This window comes from Podarcis bocagei (assembly GCF_964188305.1).
Source record: "Podarcis bocagei genome assembly, chromosome: 2".
NCBI lineage: Eukaryota > Metazoa > Chordata > Lepidosauria > Squamata > Lacertidae > Podarcis > Podarcis bocagei.
This window is the reverse complement of record NC_138126.1, coordinates 18,108,272-18,134,039: the sequence shown is the minus strand read 5'-3', so window position 1 is coordinate 18,134,039 and position 25,768 is coordinate 18,108,272. Positions and strand designations below refer to the sequence as shown.

The window sequence follows — 25,768 nt, the reverse complement described above, 5'->3', positions numbered from 1 at the left end:
AGGAACTGAGCAACAGGCGCTCACCCCGTCACGGGGATTCAAACCGCCAACCTTCTGATCGGCAAGTCCTAGGCTCTGTGGTTTAATCCACAGCGTTGCTTTCGCTGAAGCCCCCGGAGCGCAGGGAACTCCCGCTGCGCTCCGGGGGCTTCAGGCAGCTATCCGCAAGCCTTCGGAGCGCAGCAGGCGTTCCCGCCGTGCTCCGAAGGCTTGCGGATGGCCGCCTGAAGCCTGGAGAGTGTGAGGGGTCAGTGCACACAGATCACTCTTGCTCTCCAGGCTTCGCTTCATTGGAGGCGCTGCACAGTTTTCCCTCTCTGCGCAGCGCCCCTTCAGCGAAGTGGGAGGAGAAATGGAAGGGGCTCCGTTTCTCCTGCCGCTTCGCTGAAGGGCCGCTGCGCAGAGAGGGGGAGAATTTCCCCCCCCTGTTCTCCCCCTCCTATGGTCCGGTGCGTCCTATAGAGCGAAAAATACGGTATATCCTGCCTTTCCTGCAAAAGGAGCCCTGGCCAACTTAGGCAGAAGGCAGCATTCTTTGGAGAGGCCTGGGACCCCTTCCTGACCTCTTTCACTAGAACTTTCTTAGGTCCAGCTTGAGAGTTTCCATGGCCCCACCAAGAATCCTGGGAACTATAGTTTTCCCCTGGAAAAGAGTGCCATTTGTGGCATCCTCAGCAAACTAGAGTTCCCAGGATTCTTGGGGGGGGGGACATGTGCATTGAATACGCTTTAATTGTATAGCACGGATCCACCCTAAAAGCTTTTATTCATGCTAATCAATAAAATTGTAAATAGAACTAGCGTGGCTTTCTGACCAGAGATGTTATATTGTAGGAACCATTAATGCCTTCATGTTCTGGTTGCCACAAAATCCCTTTGCGGCCATCGCTCATCCACTAGCCTAGGGGCTAAGGTCCTTTCACACACACCCCAATAAAATATTTGAGGGGGCTGCCCCCCCAGTTGATGGGCATTGCCATTCAAATGGTGTTCGTGCACCCCGTCATGTGATCAATTATGTGAGGCGACGCTTACCTGGGCTCCCCATTCAACTTGGCACCCCTGTCGCCAAGGGCATAAATGTGCTTCCTCACATCACTGAGGCTGGGTTAGGTGAAAGATGTGCACCTGTTCTGTTGACCTGTATCCGAGATAGATAAGGTACCTTATCTATCATGTACTGTCAAATTCAGATTGCACCATTGAAGTTGATTTGGCGCTGTTGTGGGTTAAACCCGCTTCCCCTCCAAAAGCACTGGGGGAAAGCTGGGGAAAGGCTGGGGAAAAGCACTGGGAGGTGTCAGATAACACTTGCTTTGACGCAACATCATTTAACTTCCCTGAAATCAAATCAGGATGTTCCATAAACAGCCGGCGTCCCTGTAAGCTTTCTCAAAACAAATCAGACATGTTCTCCGGAAGCTGATAGCTGAATAGATACCACTGGGCAGATTTCATCAAGGCTGCCAATTCTGAAATTAATTTCTGACCAACCGGAGGCAACAAGGACAATTCCGCTCAGGGTCAGCCCAAAACATTTTGCTACCCGACAGAGAAGAGCAAATCACACACGCACACCAGTCAAAGCGCACCCCAAGTTATTTTGGAATCCCTTAAGGACCTCTTCCTTTCCCTAGCTGGAAAAAACACAGAGCCAGTGTGCTGTAGTGGTTAAGAGCGGTAGTCTCCTAATCTGGGGAACCGGGTTCGCGTCTCCGCTCCTCCACATGCAGCTGCTGGGTGACCTTGGGCCAGTCACACTTCTCTGAAGTCTCTCAGCCCCACTCACCTCACAGAGTGTTTGTTGTGGGGGAGGAAGGGAAAGGAGAATGTTAGCCGCTTTGAGACTCCTTAAAGGGAGTGAAAGGCGGGATATCAAATCCAAACTCTTCTTCTTCTTCTTCTGTAATAAATAAAACAATTTGAGGCCCTTTTATGATGCCAAAATTCATGTCACCTGAGGCAGCCCTATAGGTGGGGCTGGCTCATTGTAGGGCTCTGTCTCTGCATTTTGATGGGGGGTGGGATACAGATATTTCTCAAACAGGGGAGCTTGTACAGTGGTACCTCGGGTTACTGACGCTTCAGGTTACAGACTCCGCTAACCCAGAAATGGTACCTCAGGTTAAGAACTTTTCCTCAGAATGAGAACAGAAATCATGCTCCGGTGGCACGGCGGCAGCAGGAGGCCCCATTAGCGAAAGTGGTGCTTCAGGTTAAGAACAGTTTCAGGTTAGGAACGGACCTCCGGAATGAATTAAGTACTTAACCCGAGGTACCACTGTATTGCTGGTGCTAGTCTGAGCAAGCAAGCTCTCCTAGTGACCAGTTTGTTGCATTTGATTTTTGGGACTGCCAGCTGAGTGTAAGTGTGGTTTTTCCTACCTTTAGTCAAGGTAAAAGTGAGAACGGAATCCCCAAACCTTTTAGCAAGCTTGGTAAGTTGACTGTTTTAGTGCTGCCTTTTCATACATATTTTTCCGCTTGGCCAAAGGGAGGTGTGGGGTGGGGACTCCCGGCCATAGCAATAGTTTGGAATTAGGATTGACTGAGCTGATTTGACAGAAAATCGCCTCAAGGAGTTCAGATGGGGAGGTGAGGAGGTATGGTTTTGAGAGAGGAAACCTTTAACTTTTAGCTTTCCATTCTCTTTGCCAGATAGCGGGTGCGTTAATGATGTACAGTTATATCCCTAAGATGCTGAAGAAACCCTGAAGAGAATCTTTGTGGCCTTTTGGGTTAAGGCATAAGCTTTCATGGAATAGAGTCTACTTCATAAGGTGAATGAAGCGGTGTGTGTGTTGTGCTAAGTGCTTACTTTGGTGCTACTTTTGGATGTGAAATTATTGGTGAGCTTTAAATGTTGATATATGTCAAATGACTTGCTTTCTGTAGGGCTGTAGCAATATACAGTGGTACCTCTGGTTACGAACTTAATTTGTTCTGGAGGTCCGTTCTTAACCCGAAATCGTTCTTAACCTGAGATACCACTTTAGCTAATGGGGCCTCCCACTGCCACCACACGATTTCTGTTCTCATCCTGAGGTAAAGTTCTTAACCCAAGGTACTACTTCTGGGTTAGCGGAGTCTGTAACCCGAAGTGTTTGTAACCCGTGGTGTTTGTAACCCGAGGTACCACTGTACAGTGGTACCTCAGGTTACATACGCTTCAGGTTACAGACTCCGCTAACCCAGAAATATTACCTTGGGTTAAGAACTTTACCTCAGGATGAGAACAGAAATCATGCTTTGGCGGTGTGGCAACAGCAGGAGGCCCCATTAGCTAAAGTGGTGCTTCAGGTTAAGAACAGTTTCGGGTTAAGAACAGACCTCCCAAACGAATTAAGTACTTAACCCGAGGTACCACTGTATCTTTCATTGCTATTGTATTACTGTATTTGGGTTGCACTCGGCCAATTTTTACTTGGAGTAAGACCCATTGCAATTAATAGCCATGGCTTGGTTCCCTTCGTTTCCATGAGTGTATTCTGAGAAAAAGTTGGTGGACTACAGCCCGTTGTTTTAATGTGAACTGCTTTAGACCGCTCCTCTTCATGTGAACCGGGTATTATCTGTTGGAAATAAAATACATTAGGGGCCGAACCTCTGTTTGCTCTGTTCACCAACCCCTTGGCAATCCACCTGCTGCATCAAACAGCACCGCAGCCATGATGGGGCTCAACTGGACGACAGTCATGGGAAAACTCAACTCTCTGCTGCTTTTGTGCACTTTTGCTGTCTCTCAGGAACAAGGTGGATGATCGTTAAGATTAAAGACAACATACCCTCAGCATAAACAGGATGTTCTTTGCCTCTTGATAAAACATGAAGAAAATAATAACGCCACAAAGCTTATGGAATTGTAAAACATTGTTTGGATGTTTCAGATGAATGTGCTGGAAGAGCAAGGGTCCCAGCCATACTTTCCTCCAGGTTAGGGCAACCAAATGTGAAATGTAATAAAACTGGTGTAAAACATGTCTCATGGTGCAGTTCTTGACCACTGTTCAGCCCGGACACTGAGGTCCAGCTCCGAAGGCCTTCTGCAAGAAGTGAGCTTACAGGGAACCAGGCAGAGGGCCTTCTCAGTAGTGGAGCCCTGCCTCAAGGAGATAAAGAAATACAGTGGTACCTCGGGTTAAGTACTTAATTTGTTCCGCAGGTACATTTTTAACCTGAAACTGTTCTTAACCTGAAGCACCACTTTAGCTAATGGGGCCTTGTTATGTACTGAGTTGAATAGGATCCAAACTGAAGCAGTCTGATTGGTCCTAGAACAATAGGATCCAAATTGCGGCAGTCTGATTGGTCCTAGAACAATAGGATCCAAATTGCGGCAGTCTGATTAGTCCTAGAACAATAGGATTCAGAATGCAGCAGTCTGATTGGTCCTAGAACAATGCAGCAGTATGATTGGTTGGCAGGAACCACCCAATCCTGCTCCAGATAGAAGTGAATCCACAACCTGATTGGCTTACAGTAGAATTCCGGAATTAGCCAATCATGTGCAGCCCATTGTGTAAATAATGTATATAAAGCAGATACTGTGAGGGGACTTTCATTCATTCCTCCTCACCACTATGAGCTGAATAAAGAGCATGAAATCACTTTGCGACTCACTTTGGATTCACTTCTATCTGGAGCAGGATTGGGTGGTTCCTGCCAACCAATCACACTGCTGCATTGTTCTAGGACCAATCAGACTGCTGCATTCTGAATCCTATTGTTCTAGGACTAATCAGACTGCTGCAATTTGGATCCTATTGTTCTAGGACCAATCAGACTGCTTCAGTTTGGATCCTATTCAACTCAGTACATAACAGGCCTCCTGCTGCCGCCACGCGATTTCTGTTCTCATCCTGAAGCAAAGTTCTTAACCTGAAGCACTACTTCTGGGTTAGTGGAGTCTGTAACCTGAAGCGTCTGTAACCGGAAGCGTATGTAACCCAAGGTACCACTGTACATAACCTTTAGAAGACATTTGAAGGTGGCCCTGTATGGGGAAGTTTTTAATGTTTGTTGTTCTATTATGTTTTTATATGTGTTTGAAGCTGCCACTGTCTCTTACCCTAACCTACATCACAGGGCTGTCGTGAGGATGAAATGGGGAGAAGGAAAACCCTGTACACCAACCTGAGCTCATAGCTGTCAACGTTTCCCCTTTTTAAAGGGAAATTCCCTTATTCCGAATAGGATTCCTCGCAAGAAAAGGGAAACATTGACAGCTATGCTTGAGCTCCTTGAAAGATGTAAAGTGGTAAAGGTAAAAGGACCCCTGACCGTTAGGTCCAGTTGTGACCGACTCTGGGGTTGTGGCGCTCATCTCGCTTTACTGGCCGAGGGAGCCGGCGTACAGCTTCCGGGTCATGTGGCCAGCATGACTAAGCCACTTCTGGCAAACCAGAGCAGCGCACGGAAATGCCGTTTACCTTCCCGCCGGAGTGGTACCTATTTATCTACTTGCACTTTGACGTGCTTTCAAACTGCTAGGTTGGCAGGAGCAGGGACCCAGCAATGGGAGCTCACCCCATCGCGGGGATTCGAACCGCGACCTTCCATTCGACAAGCCCTAGGCTCAGTGGTTTAGACCACAGTGCCACCCGCGTCCCGTAACGTATATAAATGTAATGAATAAAGAAGTAAAACAAGGCATTTAAGCCACATGCCAAAGTTAAGATTGTTCCACGAAAAGGGCCGGCCCATGAAATTAAAAAAAGAAACCTGCGCTTCTTTTGACATGCACTGGCCAAGGTCGGCTATACTACGAAGGGCTGCCTGCGGCCAAAGAGGGAGGGAACCACAGAATCGGGACCCCCAGAGTCATCTAGTCCAACCCCCCTGCTATGCAGGCGTCCAACCTAAAAAGGAGGCGCGTGGCTGAAGGAGCTCTGCTGCCCCCCAGCGCCCAAACCCGGAGTAGCACACTTTCAGTAACGATACGCGCACACAGCCCAGTGCACCTCCCAGGAAGGAGCAATCCGAAAGCAAAGCTCCACGGATCCACCCACTTCCGCTGACTTTCCGCGCGGGGCGGGCGGAGAAAGCCGTGGGAATCCGCGGTGTCCCCCCCCGCCCCCGCGCCTCGCTACAGGATTGGACGAGGGGGCTTCCTGGAACGTTCCTGAGCCGCGCCAGGTCCAATCAGAGGAGCCGCTCCGCGCCGCCACCCCCGGCGACTCGAGCCGCCTTTTGTTTTGGGCTCCGCTTTGCAGGCGCGGGTCCTCCTCGTTGCTTCTTCTCTGCAAGGTGTTTGGTGAAAAATCCGTCGGTTTTTTGGGGGGGGGGCGGCAGGGGGCGTGCAATGGTTTCCGCGTGGACTCCCAGCTCGTAAGCTTTTGCTGCCAAGCGGGGAGGAAGGCGGCGGGTGCCCCCTCTGTGCTGAATCGGGAGGCATTTTAGGGTGGGGTGGGGCAGATGCAGGGCCAGATTGAGGTCTGATGAGGCCCTAACCAGCCTTTCTCAACCTGTGGGTCTCCCCAGATGTTGTTGGACTACAACTCCCATCACCCCTAGCTAGCAAGGCCGGAGCTCAGGGATGATGGGAGTTGTAGTCCAACAACATCTGGGGACCCACAGGTTGAGAACCACTGCAAGGTAATGGTTCCCTTTATATGTCCAGCTGTCCTTTGTCAGCAACAAATTGTCACTGTTTTTTGTGTGTTGAATATATGCTATACAGTGGTACCTTGGGTTACATGCGCTTCAGGTTACAGACTCCGCTAACCCGGAAATATTACCTCGGGTTAAGAACTTTGCTTCAGGATGAGAACAGAAATTGTGCTCCAGCGGCGCGGCGGCAGCAGGAGGCTCCATTAGCTAAAGTGGTGCTTCAGGTTAAGAATGGACCTCCGGAACGAGTTAAGTACTTAACCCAAGGTACCACTGTAATGGTAATTTATGGATTTAATAGGTATCTAAAGCCATTTGCACATAGCAAAATACAGTCATACCTCGGGTTAAATGTGCTTCAGGTTGAGCATTTTCGGGTTGCACTCCGCAGCATACAAAACACGATAAAATATCAAACATTAAAAACTTCCCTAAGCAGGGCAGCCTTCAGATGTCTTCTAAAAGTCAGATAGTTGTTTATTTCCTTGACATCTGATGTTACAGCCCTTTTCCATTCCCCTACATGACAGCGATACTGTAGTACAGTGGTACCTCGGGTTACATACGCTTCAGGTTACATATGCTTCAGGTTACAGACTCTGCTAACCCAGAAATAGTGCTTCAGGTTAAGAACTTTGCTTCAGGATGAGAACAGAAATCGTGCTCCGGCGGCGCGGCAGCAGTGGGAGGCCCCATTAGCTAAAGTGGTGCTTCAGGTTAAGAACAGTTTCAGGCTAAGTACGGACCTCCGGAACGAATTAAGTACTTAACCCGAGGTACCACTGTAGTGGTTTTCCTGTATTGATAGGTGACAGAGCTAGATTAGCTTTTTTGAGGTCTCTTTAGTTTGGTTAGCTTTTAAGGTTCTGTCGGTTGTAGCTTATGCATTCTCTGCGTGCGTTTCAAAACTCTCTTTATTTTCCTCCCCGTCGTTTCGATAGATGACTGGCCACAGCAGCGCGGGAACCAGCAACGGCCGCAAGGGCCGTGGCGTTTCGTGGCGGCTCCAGGAAACCTTGAATCTCCTGGACATCTGGGGAGAGCAGAAAATCCAAGACCAGCTCCGCAACAGCCACCAGAACATAGACTTTTTCGAATACATCGCCCAGAAGATGGCCACACGGGGCCATCGTCGGACCGCCCTGGAGTGCCGCTCAAAGACCAAAGTGATGAGGCTGGAATACAAGCGTGTGATTGATCACAACTCCAAGGCGGGGAGCAGCAAGGTGACTTGCCCTTTCTACGAACAGCTGCACCGCATCCTCCAGGGCAACGCGAGCATGAAACCCAGCCGTGTCGGGCGAACCCTGAGCTTCCACCTGGTGCCGCAGCCGGAAGTAGCTCAGGAACAGCCACAGCCGGCAGCGGAAGAAATCATCCCACCCGACGTCCATGTGGTTAACGTCGGAGAATACCTCAAGCTAGAGGACTCTGGTAGGTTTCCACAGCCACAGCAGCCCAGAGTCCTGCTTATTCTATTTGGTCATTTTAATATTTCTCCACACCGATATTTAGCGATGCCAGCTCAACAGGATCATTTCTGGGGGGAGTTAGATTGGCAGTATGCGTTGCGGCCTCCTGTTTCCTTTCTCAAGAGAAAATTGCCGCAGTTATAGTTTTGCTCTGTAGCGTACAGTGGTACCTTGGTTCTCAGACTTGGTTGGTTGGTTCCAAAACCAAAGCGTTCCAAAACCAAGGTGCGCTTTCCCATAGAAAGCCATGCAAAATGGATTAATCCGTTCCAGACTTTTCAAAACAACCCCTAAACTCAAGTTAACATAAATTTTACTATCTAACGAGGCAACCGGTCCATAAAATGAAAGCAATAAACAATGTACTGCAGCCACACAATCAATCAGTAGCAGAACTGGGTTCCACACAGTCACAGAAACAAAACGAAAAGAGCTGCAAAAACCCCCGCAAAATTAGCAAAGACAGACAGACCTCAGCGTAGCACTCAAAACGGAAGTGTAACACTCAAAATGGAGCACATTCAGCTTCTGAAAAAAGTCCGCAAACAAACACTTACTTCCGGGTTTGCAGTGTTTGGGTTCCAAGTTGTTTGAGTATCAAGCCGTTTGAGTACCAAGGTACCACTGTACATGTATAAGCGCTATTCTCTGTGTTGTCTTTTTCAGTCCTTGGTGGGACTGAAATGAAATTTGGGTTGTTGTTTTTACCCATTTCACTAGGCCAGCCTTCCTCAATCTAGTTTTCCCCAGATGTTTGGGGCTACAACCAGTAGTCTAAACATCGGGGGGGGGGCACCAGTTTGGGGAAGGCTGACCTGGGCTATTGCTCATTTTTACCTGGTGATATCCTATTATTTTAGCACCTGCCATGAATTATTGTTGAGGGTCGAGCATTCAGGGGTTGGCATGAAAGGGGAAAAATTGAGCCACATTTTTTAAAACAAACAAACAAACAATTTCTTTATTATTTTCTGAAGTTGCGTTACAAACCGAACCAGTCGTCTGAAATATTTGTATAAGAAGTAAAGCACCACCTGTGTCTTGGGAACATGTCTCTGTGTCTATTTCCTTTAGCTGTTTTAACTTTGACTCTTGGTGGGTATTTTTCCCCTGCTTGCTTTGTTCTCCAGATGACACAGGAATGGTGACTGGGAATGGCACTGAGGAAGACATGGCAGAGGCTGGGGAGAACGACATGGCAGCGATGAAGGAGGAAGACAGCAATGAAGGCAGGGGTAAGAGTTGGCCCCTTGAACTGTGCGTTTGGTGGGTGTGTTGCTTTGCCCTGTGGGTGCTGGAGAAATTGCAGTGAAAATGTTCTGCATGGTAACTCTGCTATGAATCTTTTTGCTGTTTCATTTGCAACACCCTTAATCTTTTTGTGCAACAATTTTTAAAATAAAAAAACTGTGCATTTCTGTTGTGCAAACCCAGCTCTGCTAACCATCTTTGGTCTCAGATAATTCTGCTTTGTTTTTCTCCCTGCGTTTTGCCACAGGAAGAGACCTTGATTATCAGAGACCCCAAGTTAACCAAATAAGCCCCTCGCATCAGGATGCCCCCGTCAACACAGGTACGCGTTGTCTAAATACAACTCTTGGTTTGGTTTTGTCTGCAACATAAATTTACATTCAAGAATAGTCACAGCTGCTGTTTTTACTGTTCCTGCAATTGGTGTACAGTCGTACCTTGGTTTTTGAACAGCTTATTCTCAAACGCCGCAAACCTGGAAGTGACTGTTCCAGTTTGCGAACTATTTTTGAAAGCCAAATGTCCGACGGGGCTTCCATGGCTTCTGATTGGCTGTAGGAGCTTCCTGCAGCCAATCAGAAGCCGCGCTTTGGTTTCTGAACATTTTGGAAGTCAAACGGACTTCCGGAATGGATTCTGTTCAACTTCCAAGGTATGACTGTAGCCCTTGCTTTCTTTTGTTGCCATAGTAACGATTACTAAGTTTTTTTGAACTCTATTTTTAGTCTGTTAGTTGCCTGGAGACTATTTTCACACTAGATGACTAATAAATAGATGATAATAATATCGGTTCAGCCATTTGAGATGGATGGAAGAAGTCATTGTGATCTGTGCTCACTCAGTTGAAGAAGTTCCAGCAGATCTGGATTCTTGAGTACAGTGGTACCTCGGGTTACAGACGCTTTAGGTTACAGACGCTTCAGGTTACAGACTCCGCTAACCCAGAAATATTATCTCAGGTTAAGAATTTTGCTTCAGAATGAGAACAGAAATCGCTTGGCGGCAGCATGGCAGCAGCGGGAGACCCCATTAGCTAAAGTGGTACCTCAGGTTAAGAACAGTTTTAGGTTAAGAATGGACCTCCAGAACGAATTAAGTTCTTAAGCAGAAGTACCACTGTAATGTGGAAAGAGCTTTGGCTCGGTTGCATTAGGTTTTCTGGGAGTGGTGAGAGTGGTGTTGACCCATGAGAAAAGCCAGCAGAGATTGAGCGCAAAGTGTCCACAGCCTCCCCTTCTTTCCATCAAGTCTTTTTCACACACGCTCACTCACGGTTGCCAGGCTATAAGGGACGAGGGCTTTTCCTTGACCTCATGCTACCTCTTAGAAATGTACAGTGGTACCTCAGGTTACATACGCTTCAGGTTACAGACTCCGCTAACCCAGAAATAGTGCTTCAGGTTAAGAACTTTGCTTCAGGATGAGAACAGAAATCGTGCTCCGGCGGCGCGGCGGCAGCAGCAGGAGGCCCCATTAGCTAAAGTGGTGCTTCAGGTTAAGAACAGTTTCAGGTTAAGAACGGACCTCCAAAACGAATTAAGTACTTAACCTGGGGTACCACTGTAGTTCAATGGAAGCGCCTCTGCAATCCGCCTCTGGCTCAGAGCCAAGAGGGCCACGCGGGCTTTCTATGCAGGTGGCTGGTGCAAACTGTTCTAACGGCGGGAAGGTGTGGTTTCTCCGTCGCTGACGGGTTTCTGAGCAGAGGCAGGACCTCTGCTGCAGTACTGCCATGGTTAACGTTTACTAAAGACAGGAAACCTCTCGTAGTCCTTATCACGAAAAAGAAAAAGAAATAATGACTTTTGGATTTGAGAATAGAAGATAATGGTTTGTAGAAAGCGGCTTTATTAGGTGTTATACTGGAGTGGATGAAGTGAATAATGTTTATATATAGTGGACAGAGGAAAAATTGGAAGTTATTTAGCTTTGAAACTTTTTTCTTTCTCTTTCACTCTTTCAATTCCCTTTTCTTTCTTTCTTTCTTTCTTTCTTTCTTTCTTTCTTTCTTTCTTTCTTTCTTTCTTTCTTTCCTTCCTTCCTTCCTTCCTTCCTTCCTTCCTTCCTTCCTTCCTTTCTTTCTCTCTCTTGCTTTTTCCTCTTCTCTCGCCTCTGGATTAATGCTTTACTTTGGACAAAAAAAAGATATTTGACAATAATATTTCTATTTTTCTTTATAAACTCTAATAAAAATTATTATTATTATTATTAAGGAATGCTGTAGTACTTGATTTCCTGCCTTGGTAGGGGGTTGGGCTAGATCATCTGACTCCAAATAATACTACAGTGGTACCTCTGGTTAAGAACTTAATTCGTTCCGGAGGTCCATTCTTAACCTGAATCTGTTCTTAACCTGAAGCACCACTTTAGCTAATGGGCCCTCCTGCTGCCGCCGCGCCGGGGGAGCACGATTTCTGTTCTCATCCTGAAGCAAAGTTCTTAACCTAAAGCACTATTTCTGGGTTAGCGGAGTCTGTAACCTGAAGCGTATGTAACCTGAAGCGTATGTAACCCGAGGTACCACTGTACCTGTGTGGGCGAGCATCTTTTGACAAACCATTGTTTCATTTCTTGGTGGTGGTGGTGTTGTTGTTGTTAAAAAGTTAAATAAATCAGTAAATAAATTTATCATTTGTATTTCCTCCTGCCCTCAGAGCCCCCCGCGGCCCACCCGCTCCCAGCCCCATCTCCCCTGCCTGACTTTGCCATACTGCGGCCCAAGAAGAGGAAAGGGGCTGAGACCCTCTTCCAGGAGTTGCTGCAGCAGTCGAGAGAGGAGCAGGAGGAGCTTCTCCTGGAGATGGGCCGCGACAGGGAGGTGGCGCTCAGTCTCCTGAAGACCCTGAGGCAGGATGCGGCCGGGTGCCGGGAGGAGCGGAGGCAGATTATGGAGACGATGCGCGCCCACAACGAGATTCTGAAGGGACTGGCTGCCAGCCTCAGCAGCCTCACCGACGCCTTTGCCAGCCACCCGCAGGCCAGGACACCTCGCCCCGGCGTGCCCAACAGCGCCACGGCCCAGAGGGGCCACGCCAGGCCGAATGACGAGAACTGCAGCCCGCGGAGCCCCCTCCGTCGGTTGCACTCCAACAGCCTGTCCTCATCGCTGTTCCCCGCCAACAACACGCACCACATGGCCTAGCCCTGGAGAGACCAAAGAAATGGCGGCCGCGAACACTTGTGTTTTTTACCAAGAGACGTTTCCCAGTAAGTTTTTGAAAACAGGTTGTTGTGAAAGAACGGGTAGCTTGAAATAAACTCGTTGCTGAAAAAGGAACTCCGGATCACCTGTTTCTCTGCAGGCCCATTCATCCAACTGCTGACAGCACAGAGGTGCTTTTCAAAGGGTGTCAAACCGCCCTGGCCCATTGGAAAAGGCAGGAGGAAATCATCCTTTAGTTGGGAGCCCTTAGTTGTCTAGCTAGTGCTTCCCATGCATGCTGAAATAACAACAACAATAATAATAATTTATTTATACCCCACCCATCTGGCTGGGCTTCCAACAAAATATTAAAATATAGAGGTACCTCAGGTTAAGTACTTAATTCGTTCCAGAGGTCTGTTCTTAACCTGAAACTGTTCTTAACCTGAGGTACCACTTTAGCTAATGGGGCCTCCTGCCGCCGCCGCGCCGCCAGAGCACGATTTCTGTACTCATCCTGAAGCAAAGTTCTTAACCTGAAGCACTATTTCTGGGTTAGTAGAGTCTGTAACCTGAAGCGTATGTAACCCGAGGTACCACTGTACCGCAATGCATCAAACATTAAAAGCTTCCCTAAACAGGGCTGCCTTCGGATGTCTTCTAAAAGTCTGGTAGATTTTCTCTTTGAGGGCGTTCCACTGGGCGGGCGCCACCACCGAGAAGGCCCTCTGCCTGGTTCCCTGTAACTTGGCTTCTTGCAGCAAGGGAACCGCCAGAAGGCTCTCGGTGCTGGAGACCTCAGTGTCCGGGCAGAACGATGGGAGTGCAGATGCTCCTTCAGGTATACTGGACTGAGGCTGTTTACGGCTTTAAAGGTCAGCACCAACACTTTGAATTGTGCTCGGAAACGTACTGGCAGCCAATGTAGGTCTTTCAAGACTGGTGTTATGTGGTCTCGGCGGCTGCTCCCAGTCAACAGTCTAGCTGCTCTATTCGTCCAGCCCCTGGCTTAATTATTATTAATTATTGAATTTATATACCAAGGAATTCAAGGTGCTGTACACGGGTTTTCCTCCTCCCCACTTCCTCCTCGCAACAACCCTGTGACGTAGGTTATGGTAAGAGATGGTGGCAGCTTCAAACACATATGAAAACATAATAGAACATCAGACATTAAAATCTTCCCGAAACAGGGCTGCCTTCAGATTTCTTCTAAAGGTTGTGTGTATCTTTATCTGAAGGGATGGCGTTCCACAGGGAGGGTGCCACTGTTATTATTTTATTTATTATTATTGATGGAATTTATATACCGCCCTGTACCCGGAGGTCTCAGAACAGAACAGAATCAAAATATAAAACCATCAAATACCTAATCAAAATAAAAACAACAACCCAATAACCTCACCCCACCCCCATTTTAAAAGGTCAATCAACTGAACCAAAGGCCTGGTTAAAAAGGAGTGTTTTTGCCTGGCGCCTGTTGGTGTAGTGAAGGCACCAGGTGAACTTCCCTGGGGAGAGCATTCCACAGACAGGGAGCCACTGCAGAGAAGGCCCCGTTCTCGTGTTGCTACCCTCTGGACCTTTCAAGGAAGAGGCACATGAAGAAGGGTCTCGGAAGATGATCTCAGGGTCTGGGTAGGTTCATATGAGAAGAGACAGTCCCTCAGGTATTGCGGTCCTTAACTAGAGTGTTACGTCTTCCCTCTTGTTTTCTCAAACAGTTTCTGGGGTGGTTTAACAATCCCTCTCTCCAGGGAACTGGGAATGGTCATTCGTGGAATAGGGATCTTCTGGCAACACTTTTTAACAGATTACATTTCCCAGGATTCTTGGGGGAAGCCATGCCTGTTTTAAAATGGCGGGACACTTCTCTAAATGCAGAGAGTCTTGTGCACCTGTGGTTGCTGTTATGTATAATTTGTTCCTTTGGAAATAAACAGTTAAAGAGCAACTGCCGTAGAGGAGATAATGGAGTTTCCACCCTGCGGTTTCTGTTTCTCGTAATCCCCAGCTTTCTTTTTCTCCTAAGTTTCTTGGGCTGACCCTTTGAACCACTTGGTAAAAACAGTTGCGGGGGTTAATGATGATAATTTTATTATTTGTACTCTGGGTTACCCCAGCCAAACTGTGTGGCTTCCAGCATATAAACAAACATAATTAAGCATTAAAAACCTCCCTATACAGGGCTGCCTTCAGAAAACAAGCACCATGTTATCATGGAAACCAAATAGAGCTGGTGAGACCATTTCACTCCTGCACAAAAACATATACTCCCAATTTTCCAGGTGTCTGCTATGAGCTCTAGCTGGATAATTTACCAACACAGCTTTTTCCACCCTCAACTTTTATACTTGCAATCCGCCTGGAAGCTTCAGAGATCTTTAACAGACCGCTTCATAAAAATATATATTTATTTACAAAATTTCTACGTCACCTTTCTGTGATTCTATGAGAGTGGATAGGGAAGGGGTTGTACCATTGCACTGTGGCCCGGGGCTGGTCCTGGGATCACTAAGGTGATTTGAGGGTATGGATGAGGAGCAGGAGAGCTTTGATTCATTTTGCTTCTCAACTGAGCCTACCCGATTCACACTTTCTGAAACAGCACAGGAACTGAAATGCAGCCATCCTTTGAAACCCACGCTTCTCCAGATTTTGCAATGCAGCTGTCCAAAAGTGCATGCACTGATGTAAAGTGTGCATACAAATGCGTATAATGGGTGGGGAAAACATACACATAATGCGTTACATTAGGCAAAATTGCTTTGCAAAAATGTATCTATTTGGAGTGCTGGAGGAGACTCTTGATGCTGGAGGAGACTCTGGAGAGTCCCATGGATTGCAAGAAGATCAAGCCTCTCCATTCTGAAGGAAATCAGCCCTGCGTGCCCACTGGAAGGACAGATCCTGAGGCTGAGGCTCCATTACTTTGGCCACCTCATGAGAAGAGAAGACTCCCTGGAAAAGACCCTGATGCTGGGGAAAGATGGAGGGCACAAGGAGAAGGGGACGACAGAGGACAAGATGGTTGGACAGTGTTCTCGAAGCTACCATGAGTCTGACCAAACTGTGGGAGGCAGTGGAAGACAGGAGTGCCTGGCGTGCTCTGGTCCATGGGGTCATGAAGAGTCGGAAACGACTAAACAACAACAACATCTATTTGGAGAAGGGGACATTAAAATGCAAATTAACTTTCACGAGTCCTTTAACAATAAAAACACCAGAAACAAATGTGGAGAATGGAGTTTGAGACTGGAAAAATGAGACATTTGCCCATCTGTACTTGATGGACCTTTGTCCCCGGGTTTTAAACATGCAACTGGAAAGTCCCAAGTTTACAACTGAGATTGGAAATGCCAGGCTGAAGGCCATAAAACCTTTAGTTGGCCTTACGATAAATCATATAAACCTGAAAGTGGCAAAAAGAGAAGTGCCCTTGAAAAATGGGCTGTATCCCTCTAGATTGGAGCCCAATCCATATTATGCATTTCAAATAGCACCATACCCCTCTAAACACCCTCTAGAATAGCACCATTTCCCCTCATAAAATCCTGGGAACCGGAGTTCGTTTAGGTTTCTGAGAATTGTTAGATGAAACAAACCCTGTTCCCTTCACAGAGCTTCACACAGCTTCCTGTGGGAATGAGAGCTCTGTGCGGAGACCTAGAGATGTCCTAGCAATTCTCACCTTTATAATAAACTACAGATCTTTTACGGGGTTCTTTTGAGGGGCTAGCCATGACTGTTCTAAAGTCTAGACTGCTTTGAGTCAATAGTGCAGATGTGGCCTTCGTTCCCGTGCAAGTCAATGGGCCTGGAGTCATGGCACGTGGTGTCCCATTGATTCCAGTGGGAACAGACTACAACTGGGCAGACTGGGGGATTTTTTCTGCCTCCAGGCCCCCCTGGAAAAGGGTGCCTTGCTGGCTGGCTGCAGAGAGCGCAGCTGAACTGCTTCTTGGAGGAAGTGTCGATGTCACCTGTCGGCTTTCCTCATTGACTTTGTAGGCTCCTGTGATTGGACTAGAGGACCCTCACAGCCCCTTCCAACACTACAGTTCCTTTTTTTTAAAGATTCTTTATTACAAAACAATTTACATAGAATGTAAACAAAATGGAAAACAACATAAACAGATCATTAAAGTTAAAGGGACCCCTGACCATTAGGTCCAGTCCTGACCGACTCTGGGGTTGCGGCGCTTATCTCGCTTTATTGGCCGAGGGAGCCGGCGTACAGCTTCCGGGTCATGTGGCCAGCATGACTAAGCCGCTTCTGGCGAACCAGAGAAGCACACGGAAATGCTGTTTACCTTCCCACCAGAGCGGTACCTATTTATCTACTTGCACTTTGACGTGCTTACGAACTGCTAGGTTGGCAGGAGCAGGGACCGAGCAACGGGAGCTCACCCCATCACAGGAATTCGAACCGCCGACCTTCTGATCGCCAAGCCCTAGGCTCTGTGGTTTAACCCACAGCACCATCCGTGTCCCTCCTGTGCATAAAGGTACCAACCCCTTTTTTGCATCTCCAGCAAATGTCAGAGCTTTTCTTGTGCATCTTGGGGTCAGATACTATTGGTACAGCGTTTTCATTAGGTTTTCTCTCAAATTATAACATGCAGTGAACCTTATGTCTTCTCTCCACGCTGCATACAGTTCCATAAGGAGGCTTCTCTGCCCCCCAGGCGGCCGACCCTCTCACATCTTTCCAGGGTGCCGTCCTGAGGCAACCACCTCGCCTCGCTTTTCCCCGATAACTTAGCTCATAAATACAGGCTTGTTTGAGCACTTACATCCGCTTACGTAAAATACAACCGTTTATGAGAAATGCAAAACCGATAAGCAAAGGTTTCGTTTTGCAGAGCTCGGCCTTGCCCAAAAGTCCGCTGAGTAAACAGTTAGGATTGCATCGGATGGAGTAGTATCAAGGGCAGGCTATAAAACCACCTGAGGAGGGAGGTAGCGAGAAACATTGATGTGAAGTCTCTGCCTGGAGGCTGCTGTCAACTTCAGAGACACGGAAACTTGAAGACTGGAGAGGTCCGATTAGCCAGCAGGTCTGTTTATTCCGCTGTTTCATGTCCTATTGTGGATGGAAGTGTGGTTTGCGTTTCCCCCGGCAGCCTCATCTTGCGGCTTTGCTTGATATCCTGAGTCTGCCTTGGCCTTTGTAAGTTCCCTTGTATGTGTACGCGATAACTGCAAATGTGCATTTTGCGGCGATGCCTCCAGTTGTCTTGAGTTATCCTCTGCCTCAAAGCAAAAGGTTTCACAGTCAGAGGACTTCTGGGTCTGGGATCAAGGTAAGGAGGAAGGAGCAAGATGCAAAGCTATTTATTTGTTTGTTTGTTTGTTTGTTTGTTTGTTTTGTGCTTACTTGCTTACACTCTGCACCTTCAAAAAGTTCCTGTTTTGTTTTTTTACCCCCCCCAAAAAAATCATTTAATTTTAAAAATAATTTATATACCTCCTTAAGTACCACAGTTTCTAAGCAGCATACAAAACACAGATACGGCAATAAGAAATAGCACCATATAAACGGAAAACCTCAAGAATATTAAAACTTTGCAGAATAGAAAAGCAGGATAAAAGCACAGTGGAATTTAGAACATTTATAAATTCCCATTAATGGGTTATATTTGCTGAGACTGGTATTTTTTTAAAAAAATAAAAAAACAGTTTTGGGATTTATGCTGGGAAGCAGTAGTTTTTATAGTTTTTTGTCTGTCCCCCCCAAAACCAGTGATTCTCAGACTTCTTCCTCACTCCCATAGACTACTTGAAAATTGCTGGTGGTCTTAGCACCCACTGGATTATTTTAATTATTTTGCCTGTTGTAGCTATTGTAATCATGGCTGTCAACCTTCCCTTTTTTTGGCGGGAAATTCCCTTATTCCAGTGCCATTTCCCACTGCTATCCCGGATTGTTAGATATCCCATAGACTGTCCCTGGGACAGGTGAGGCTGCTGATCCCTTATTTTCAAGGCTGCCGATCCCTTATTTTCAAATCTGAAAGTTGACAGCTATGATTGTAATTTGCACTGTGCTAGGTTTTTCACTGTATTTTAACAGCTTCTTTCATTTCTTACATTGCATTTTGCTTCATCACCGTTTGCATTCCGTAGAATTAAAAAACTGTAAAACAACAAAAATGCGAGGCAAGAAATAAAATAAGCAATCGAACGTGCAGTTAATAATCAAGATGAACACGTAATATAGAGATGCCATGGACCACCAGAATGAAGTTCACATATCACAGTTTAGGAAACCCTGTGCTAACCTATTAGGAATAGAGGAGCAGCTGTATATTATGGAATGTCAGTTCTTGGCGGGGGGGGGGAGAGGGGGGCAAAACGAAGTTCTGATTAGAGTAATTTATATGGCACAGAACAGTCCCCACCCCACCCCTTTTAAGACCACCTAGTTCAGGGTTTCTTGAAATTACTTTGCAGCACCACAATCTGGAGGGACAATGGTTACCTACATAAAAGTAAAGGGACCCTTGACCATCAGGTCCAGTTGCGGACGACTGGGGTTGTGGTGCTCATCTCGCTTTATTGGCCGAGGGAGCCGGCGTACAGCTTCTGGGTCATGTGGCCAGCATGACTAAGCCGCTTCTGGCGAACCAGAGCAGCGCACGGAAACGCCATTTACCTTCCCGCCGGAGTGGTATCTATTTATCTACTTGCACTTTGACGTGCTTTCGAACTGCTAGGTTGGCAGGAGCAGGGACTGAGCAACGGGAGCTCACCCCGTTGTGGGGATTCGAACCGCCAACCTTCTGATCGGCAAGTCCTAGGCTCTGTGGCTTAACCCACAGCACCACCTGCGTCCCTTAATGGTTACCTACTCTAGTTTAAAGCTCATCCTATTACGGAGTTTCCTTAGGGTGCCTCCAGGCAGGAGTCTGCTGTGAGATTGGAGCCTCTCATGGTTGCAGGACTTTCACAGTACCCACAGGATATCATTGGCCAGTCCATATTCCCCCACCCCCTTTAATCCACGTTTGCCCTTTCCAAGGAAAATCCCATAGAATCTGTTGCCAGCACTCTGCTTGCAATACTCTACCAGCATGTTTGTAGTACAGTGGTACCTCGCATTACAGATCCTTCAGGTTACAGATTCCGCTAACCCAGAAATAGTGCTTCAGGTTAAGAACTTTGCTTCAGGATGAGAACAGAAATTGTGTGGTGGCAGCATGGCAGCAGCAGGAGGCCCCATTAGCTAAAGTGGTGTTTCAGGTTAAGAACAGTATCAGGTTAAGAACAGACCTCCAGAACAAATTAAGTTCTTAACCCGAGGTACCACTGTATTAAGCTCTCTTCTGGAAGCTCTGTACTGTTTCACTTTGACTTTCAGTTCAGTAAAAGGAATGCTGTTGTAGGTGTAGCTGCTGCAAACTTGTTTCAGTTATCGCTTCTGAGCACATCTGAAGTTAGCCACAGACTGAAGGAACCTATCGACACATCTGGTTGGTGAAACTACCCCATGTTATCTCCCTAACCCAGGGGTAGGCAACCTAATCGCCCTCTCAATCCGGCCCACAGACGGTCTGGAAATCAGCATATCTTTACATGAGTAGAATGTGTCCTTTTATTTAAAATGCATCTCTGGGTTAGTTGTGGGGCCTGCCTGGTGTTTTTAACATGGGTAGAATGTGTGCTTTTATTTAAAATGCATCTCTGGGTTATTTGTGGGGCATAGGAATTTGTTCATTTTTATTTTCAAAATATAGTCCGGCCCCCCACAAGGTCTGAGAGACAGTGGACCGGCCCCCTGCTGAAAAAGTTTGCTGACCCCCTACCCTAAACAGTGGAATCCAGCACCCATAGACACCCCACCACACAGCCTTTCAGGTCGCAGTGTGCAGAGCAGCGCAGCAACTGACGCCGACAAATGGGCATCTGCAACAAAATGTTGCAGTGCAGCCACAGCAACACCTCATGGAAGTGGTTCTTTTCAGGAGCAACAACAGCTAGCCTTTGACAGGAGTCTGATGCTGCTTTGAGGGCTCACGAAGGAATGGGGGAGCTCATAAGACATGGCTGTGGTATACGACATTGCATTAAGTCACAGAACAACCACTAGTTGTAAAACTAGTAAACATCACCCACCTGCTGGAACAGCAATAGAATAATGCAAAGGAACTCTCACTGTCCCCTACAAATGCACACAAATGGGAGATACTGGTGAGAAGAGTTTTAACCATAATACAGTGGTACCTCAGGTTAAGAACGTTCTGGAGGTCCGATCTTAACCTGAAACTGTTCTTAACCTGAGGTACCACTTTAGCTAATGGGGCCTCCCACTGCCGCCGCGCGGTTTCTGTTCTCATCCTGAAGCAAAGTTCTTAACCCGAGGTACTATTTCTGGGATAGTGGCGTCTGTAACTTGAACTGTCTGTAACCTGAGGTACAGGGTTGGGGAAAGTTCCTATCAGGCCCAGGCAGCATAGTCAATGTTCAGGGATGATGGGAAATGGAGCCCCAGAACATCTGAAGGGCTGAAGGTCTCCCAGCATTTCTGTAAAGGTACCGTTCCCTCAGAGTTGGAGAGGCAGAGAAAGAGGAGGTGGGGCTACCTTTGAAGGTGACGGGGAAACTACAACTAATTCAGAATGCGGCAGCTAGACCGGTGACTGGGAGCGGCCGCCAAGACCACATAACACCGGTCCTGAAAGACCTGCATTGGCTCCCAGTACGTTTCCAAGCACAATTCAAAGTGTTGGTGCTGACCTTTAAAGCCCTAAACGGCCTCGGTCCGGTATACCTGAAGGAGCAGCTCCACCCCCATCATTCTGCCCAGACACTGAGGTCCAGCTCCAAGGGCCTTCTGGCGGTTCCCTCACTGCGAGAAGCGAAGTTACAGGAAACCAGACAGAGGGCCTTCTCGGTAGTGGCACCCGCCCTGTGGAACGCCCTCCCACCAGATGTCAAAGAGAAAAACAACTACCAGAAGACATCTGAAGGCAGCCCTGTTTAGGGAAGCTTTTAATGTTTAATAGACTATTGTATTTTAATATTCTGTTTTAAGCCGCCCAGAGTGGCTGGGGAAACCCAGCCAGATGGGTGGGGTATAAATAATAAATTATTATTAGTAGTAGTAGTAGTAGTAGTATTAGTATTAGTATTATTATCCGTTGCCTTCAGATTAAACGTTTTGCCTTGCAGGATTCATGCCACACCACAGTCATGGGAAGAACTGTCCTCTGAGTGAACGTTTTTATTCTTGCCAAAGTCACCCCTCTGCACTGCCGAAGCCACCAACTTTTGCACCATTGTGCCGGCAACACCAAACCCATGGCAAAGTTGTGCCTGCATGAAAAGTTCACGGAGAACATGCCTCTACGAATCCTTTCACAAACACGGAAGAAAGGTAGATCTCCGCGACTGAAACATAAGGGAGTTTTGGCTCTTTAAATGCATGAGATGGAGGTCAAGTAGGGGGCCTTTGCGTTAAATCGCACCTGCTCCCCATGAAAAACATCTTTTCAATGTAATCCTACGTTAAAACAAGCATTTGTTAACATAAGATTGCACCTTGCACCTTGTTAGAACACCTAGGTATATCTAATAATCGGCTGCCAGTCCAGTTCTTGGTGAATTTAAGGTGCTCTTGCCGGTGGTGTTTAAAGCTCTAAATGGTGCCAGGCAGCCATTTAAATTTCATTGCATTGAAATCCCATACTTTTGTAAGCTCGAGGTGGCTTACGTTGCTCATATTTAATACTGTATACTGTATATAGTTTTACTGTGTATACTGTGTTAGTTTTATGATGTTAGCCACCCTGAGCCCGGCTCCAGCTGGGGAGGGCGACGTACAAATAAATTATTATTATTATTATTATTATTATTATTATTATTATTATTATTAATCCCCGCAACACCTCTGTGAGGTAGATTCGGCTGGCCTCCTGACCAGCAGCCAGTGGAAAGCGAGTTTTGCGAGTCCCTCTCTGGTTAAGTTTATGCTTCTACTGGCACCATACAACATACCTCCACATGTGGTGGGAGTGCCCCAAAATCCAACTATTCTGGACAACAGCCACACGAGAAATACATAAAATAACTAAGCAAGAATTAGACAGACCCCAGAACTGGCCCTACTAAACATCTTCCAAGACAACAATGCCCATTTACACCACAAAGAACTCATAACCCACCTACTTTCAGCAGCCAGAAAACCATAACCACACACTGGAGAGACCTGTCAGGAGTAAGCATGGACCAATGGTACCAAATAGTATGGGAAACAGCCCTACTAGAAAAATTAACCAATAAACAAACTGACACGGGGACAAACAGAAGACAACGCCTTTACTCCTGTATGGCTCCCTTTATCACATACACAGCCCAACAAGACAATGACAATAATCCACCAACAGCATACAAATCAATATGGCTGACCTGATCCAAAACACCCACCCACCTCACTCACACACGAAAACAAAGATCACCACAGCCAACCACAACCAACCAACCACACCCTAGGCCAACCCCAACCTCTCTCACCACCAAAGGAACACAAGTGAACAGCACAAGCAATGCTGACACCAAACCCTACATACATTAAGCATAATAGAAACATCCCCACCCCGCCCCACCCCACCCCCACCCATCTTCCCCCCTCCACCCTTTTTTTTCTCCCCCTAATGTCTCAACAAACGCAACAGATTTGTAAAAATGTTACATGGAAAAAATATGAAAGACATTACACACATACTTCTGTAAAACAAGAAAATCTTTAATAATAATAATAATAATAAATCCAGCCATCCTTCTTTCCTTTTTTTTTCTCTTCTCCGCAGTGAACGTGACTCTGGATCCCAGCACAGCTCATGCAAACCTCATCCTCTCCCAAGACCTGAAGAGAGTACGATGGGGATGCAGGACGCAGGACCTCCCTGACAACCCTTCGCGATTCGACTGGGAGCCCTTTGTGCTGGGCCAAGAGAGGCTCGCTTCGGGAAGACACTGGTGGGAGGTGGAAGTAGAAGAGGCGATGCCGCAGGCCCTGCGGACTTCGCGAGAACCGTCCGTCAGGAGGAAAGGAGAGTCTCATCCATATGAAAGGCAATGGGAGTTGAAAGAAAACATGGAGATCTGGGCAGTGGGAGCTGCCAGAGAGTCTGTTGTGAGGAAAGGAAAGGTCAGTTTCAATCCCAACGGGGGAATCTGGGCTCTGGGCAAGGCCCTGCCAGACTCACTGAGGACGCCATTGTCTCCTTATTGGCTCACGGCGTTTACATCCTCCGAGAGAACCCTCTTGAGCCTGAGATACGAGCCCAGGAAGATCCGAGTGTACCTGGACTACGAAGGAGGTCACGTGGATTTCTTTGACGCCGATACAGATGACTTGATATTCAGTTTCCCTGCAGCCTCGTTCTCCGGGGAGAGGATCTGTCCCTTTTTCGGGGTGTATTGGGGAGTCAGGCTGAGCTGCTGAAGTCTCAAATTCCCCAGCAAAACCCAGTGGCCGAGTGGCAAATTCTGAACTGTGAGTGCTTTGTGACCAGCCGCATGTGAGGCATAAAAGGGAAATGGATTTTTGACCAATGCAGATGTCAAGAGCAAGACAGCTTTCCTCCATCACTCCTCTTCCTTGCTTTGCTTAACACCTACGTTCTGGTGGACTCAAAACCTTTTATGATTTTATTGTCTGGTTTTATAGGTTGCTGATTTTATTGTCTGGTTTTATAGGTTGACATTTTTTTATGATACAGCAGTATAGAAGAAGAAGAAGAGTTTGGATTTGATATCCCGCTTTATCACTACCCTAAGGAGTCTCAAAGCGGCTAACATTCTCCTTTCCCTTCCTCCCCCACAACAAACACTCTGTGAGGTGAGTGGGGCTGAGAGACTTCAGAGAAGTGTGACTGGCCCAAGCTCACCCAGATTACGCGACTACCGCTCTTAACCACTACACCACAATTTCTCTCTTATATAAATATTTATATAAATAGCTAAATAACTAAAAGCTTGCTCACCAATTTGTGACATTTTGGTTGGCCATAATGTTCAACTAATTACAGGTAGGTTGGTCTGCCATAGTCGAAACAAAATAAAAAAAATTTAAACTAAGACAGCTGTAAGGAGACAGTTACTATATTATGGTGACAGAAAGACCTGAACTCATTTCTTTCAAGTACAGCCATACCTTGGTTTTCAAACAGCTTAATTCTCAAACGTTTCCGTTTCGGCTCCAAAACACCGCCAACCCAGAAGTGAGTGTTCTGGTTTTTGAACATTCTTTTGGAAGACGAACGTCCAACAGGGCTTCTGATGGCTGCAGGAGTTTCCTGCAGCCCATCAGAAGCCGTGCTTTGCTTTCTGAACGTTTTGGAAGTTGAATGGACTTCCGGAACGGATTCCATTCGACTTCCAAGGTACGACTGTACTGCATTCATTGTATTACACTGGGTGCTCATGTAATCTCACTGTATACAAGTTGTACAAGTGACAATAAAGTATTTCAATTTCAATTCTTTTAAGGCACCAAAGGACCAGACTGCTGACACCAAAAAGCTCAAATACATAAGGCCAAGGTGGCATTCGTACTTTTCACACACACTGCAAGATCATGGGAGCTGTAGTTTACACTCAGAGATACAAAGCTCAGCATCCTTAAAACTAGAGTTCCCAGCATTTTGGGGAAGGGTCCTTTAAGCATATGGTGTGTGTACACAGCCAGAGGGTTGTGCCACACTTTGAAAGAGCTTAGTGCTTTTGCTTCACAACTTCACTGGCAGAATTATTGCATTTCTATACATTCTATTAAATGCTTATTTACTGAAGTCACCTGAAATGATAACCTGTCAGGAGGTAAGAGAAGAGAAAGCAAAAACTTTTGGCTCCTGCTCTCCTTGAACAGCTTCCATCCCAGCTGGTCATTCAAAGAAATTGTAACTAAAAACTGTTCTGAGTTTGCTTACTTCCTCATAGAATCATAGAATCATAGAGTTGGAAGAGACCACAAGGGCCATCGAGTCCAACCCCCTGCCAAGCAGGAAACACCATCAGAGCACTCCTGACATATGGTTGTCAAGCCTCTGCTTAAAGACCTCCAAAGTAGGAGACTCCACCACACTCCTTGGCAGCAAATTCCACTGTCAAACAGCTCTTACTGTCAGGAAGTTCTTCCTAATGTTTAGGTGGAATCTTCTTTCTTGTAGTTTGCATCCATTGCTCCGTGTCCGCTTCTCTGGAGCAGCAGAAAACAACCTTTCTCCCTCCTCTATGTGACATCCTTTTATATATTTGAACATGGCTATCATATCACCCCTTAACCTCC

General features: G+C 46.8%; 2 protein-coding genes across 5 annotated transcripts; both read left to right on the top strand.

Moving 5' to 3' along the window:
* Nucleotides 1–5,977: 5,977 nt before the first annotated feature.
* On the top strand, nucleotides 5,978–12,609 carry LOC308580944 (uncharacterized protein). Of its 2 annotated transcripts, none has more exons than XM_081183282.1 (5): nucleotides 5,978–6,246; nucleotides 7,551–8,043; nucleotides 9,212–9,316; nucleotides 9,580–9,654; nucleotides 11,987–12,609. In XM_081183282.1, exons 2-5 carry the CDS (start codon nucleotides 7,551–7,553, stop codon nucleotides 12,472–12,474), a joined length of 1,161 nt encoding a protein of 386 aa, XP_081039408.1. In that variant the 5' UTR covers nucleotides 5,978–6,246; the 3' UTR covers nucleotides 12,475–12,609. The 2 variants fall into 2 exon arrangements, with proteins under 2 accessions (XP_081039408.1, XP_081039409.1); XM_081183283.1 differs by having other exon boundaries at nucleotides 6,238–6,327.
* Nucleotides 12,610–17,395: 4,786 nt separating this feature from the next.
* LOC308581118 (E3 ubiquitin-protein ligase TRIM11-like) lies at nucleotides 17,396–24,149 on the top strand. 3 transcript variants are annotated; one of them, XM_081183606.1, is made up of 3 exons: nucleotides 17,396–17,534; nucleotides 21,649–21,853; nucleotides 23,286–24,149. In XM_081183606.1, exons 2-3 carry the CDS (start codon nucleotides 21,778–21,780, stop codon nucleotides 23,921–23,923), a joined length of 714 nt encoding a protein of 237 aa, XP_081039732.1. In that variant the 5' UTR covers nucleotides 17,396–17,534; nucleotides 21,649–21,777; the 3' UTR covers nucleotides 23,924–24,149. The 3 variants fall into 3 exon arrangements, with proteins under 3 accessions (XP_081039732.1, XP_081039734.1, XP_081039733.1); XM_081183608.1 differs by lacking the exon at nucleotides 17,396–17,534 and adding an exon at nucleotides 17,544–17,780; XM_081183607.1 differs by lacking the exon at nucleotides 17,396–17,534 and adding an exon at nucleotides 20,707–21,175.
* Nucleotides 24,150–25,768: the final 1,619 nt, after the last annotated feature.

Bases quoted from the DNA above. Each gene is read 5' to 3' on its own strand.
- LOC308580944 (XM_081183282.1), top strand. From the start codon at position 7,551: ATGACTGGCCACAGCAGCGCGGGAACCAGCAACGGCCGCAAGGGCCGT. The intron at 8,044-9,211 runs GTAGGTTTCCAC...TTTGTTCTCCAG, and splicing joins CCTCAAGCTAGAGGACTCTG to ATGACACAGGAATGGTGACT. The intron at 9,655-11,986 runs GTACGCGTTGTC...TCCTGCCCTCAG, and splicing joins GGATGCCCCCGTCAACACAG to AGCCCCCCGCGGCCCACCCG.
- LOC308581118 (XM_081183606.1), top strand. From the start codon at position 21,778: ATGGCAAAGTTGTGCCTGCATGAAAAGTTCACGGAGAACATGCCTCTA. The intron at 21,854-23,285 runs GTAGATCTCCGC...TCTTCTCCGCAG, and splicing joins TTCACAAACACGGAAGAAAG to TGAACGTGACTCTGGATCCC.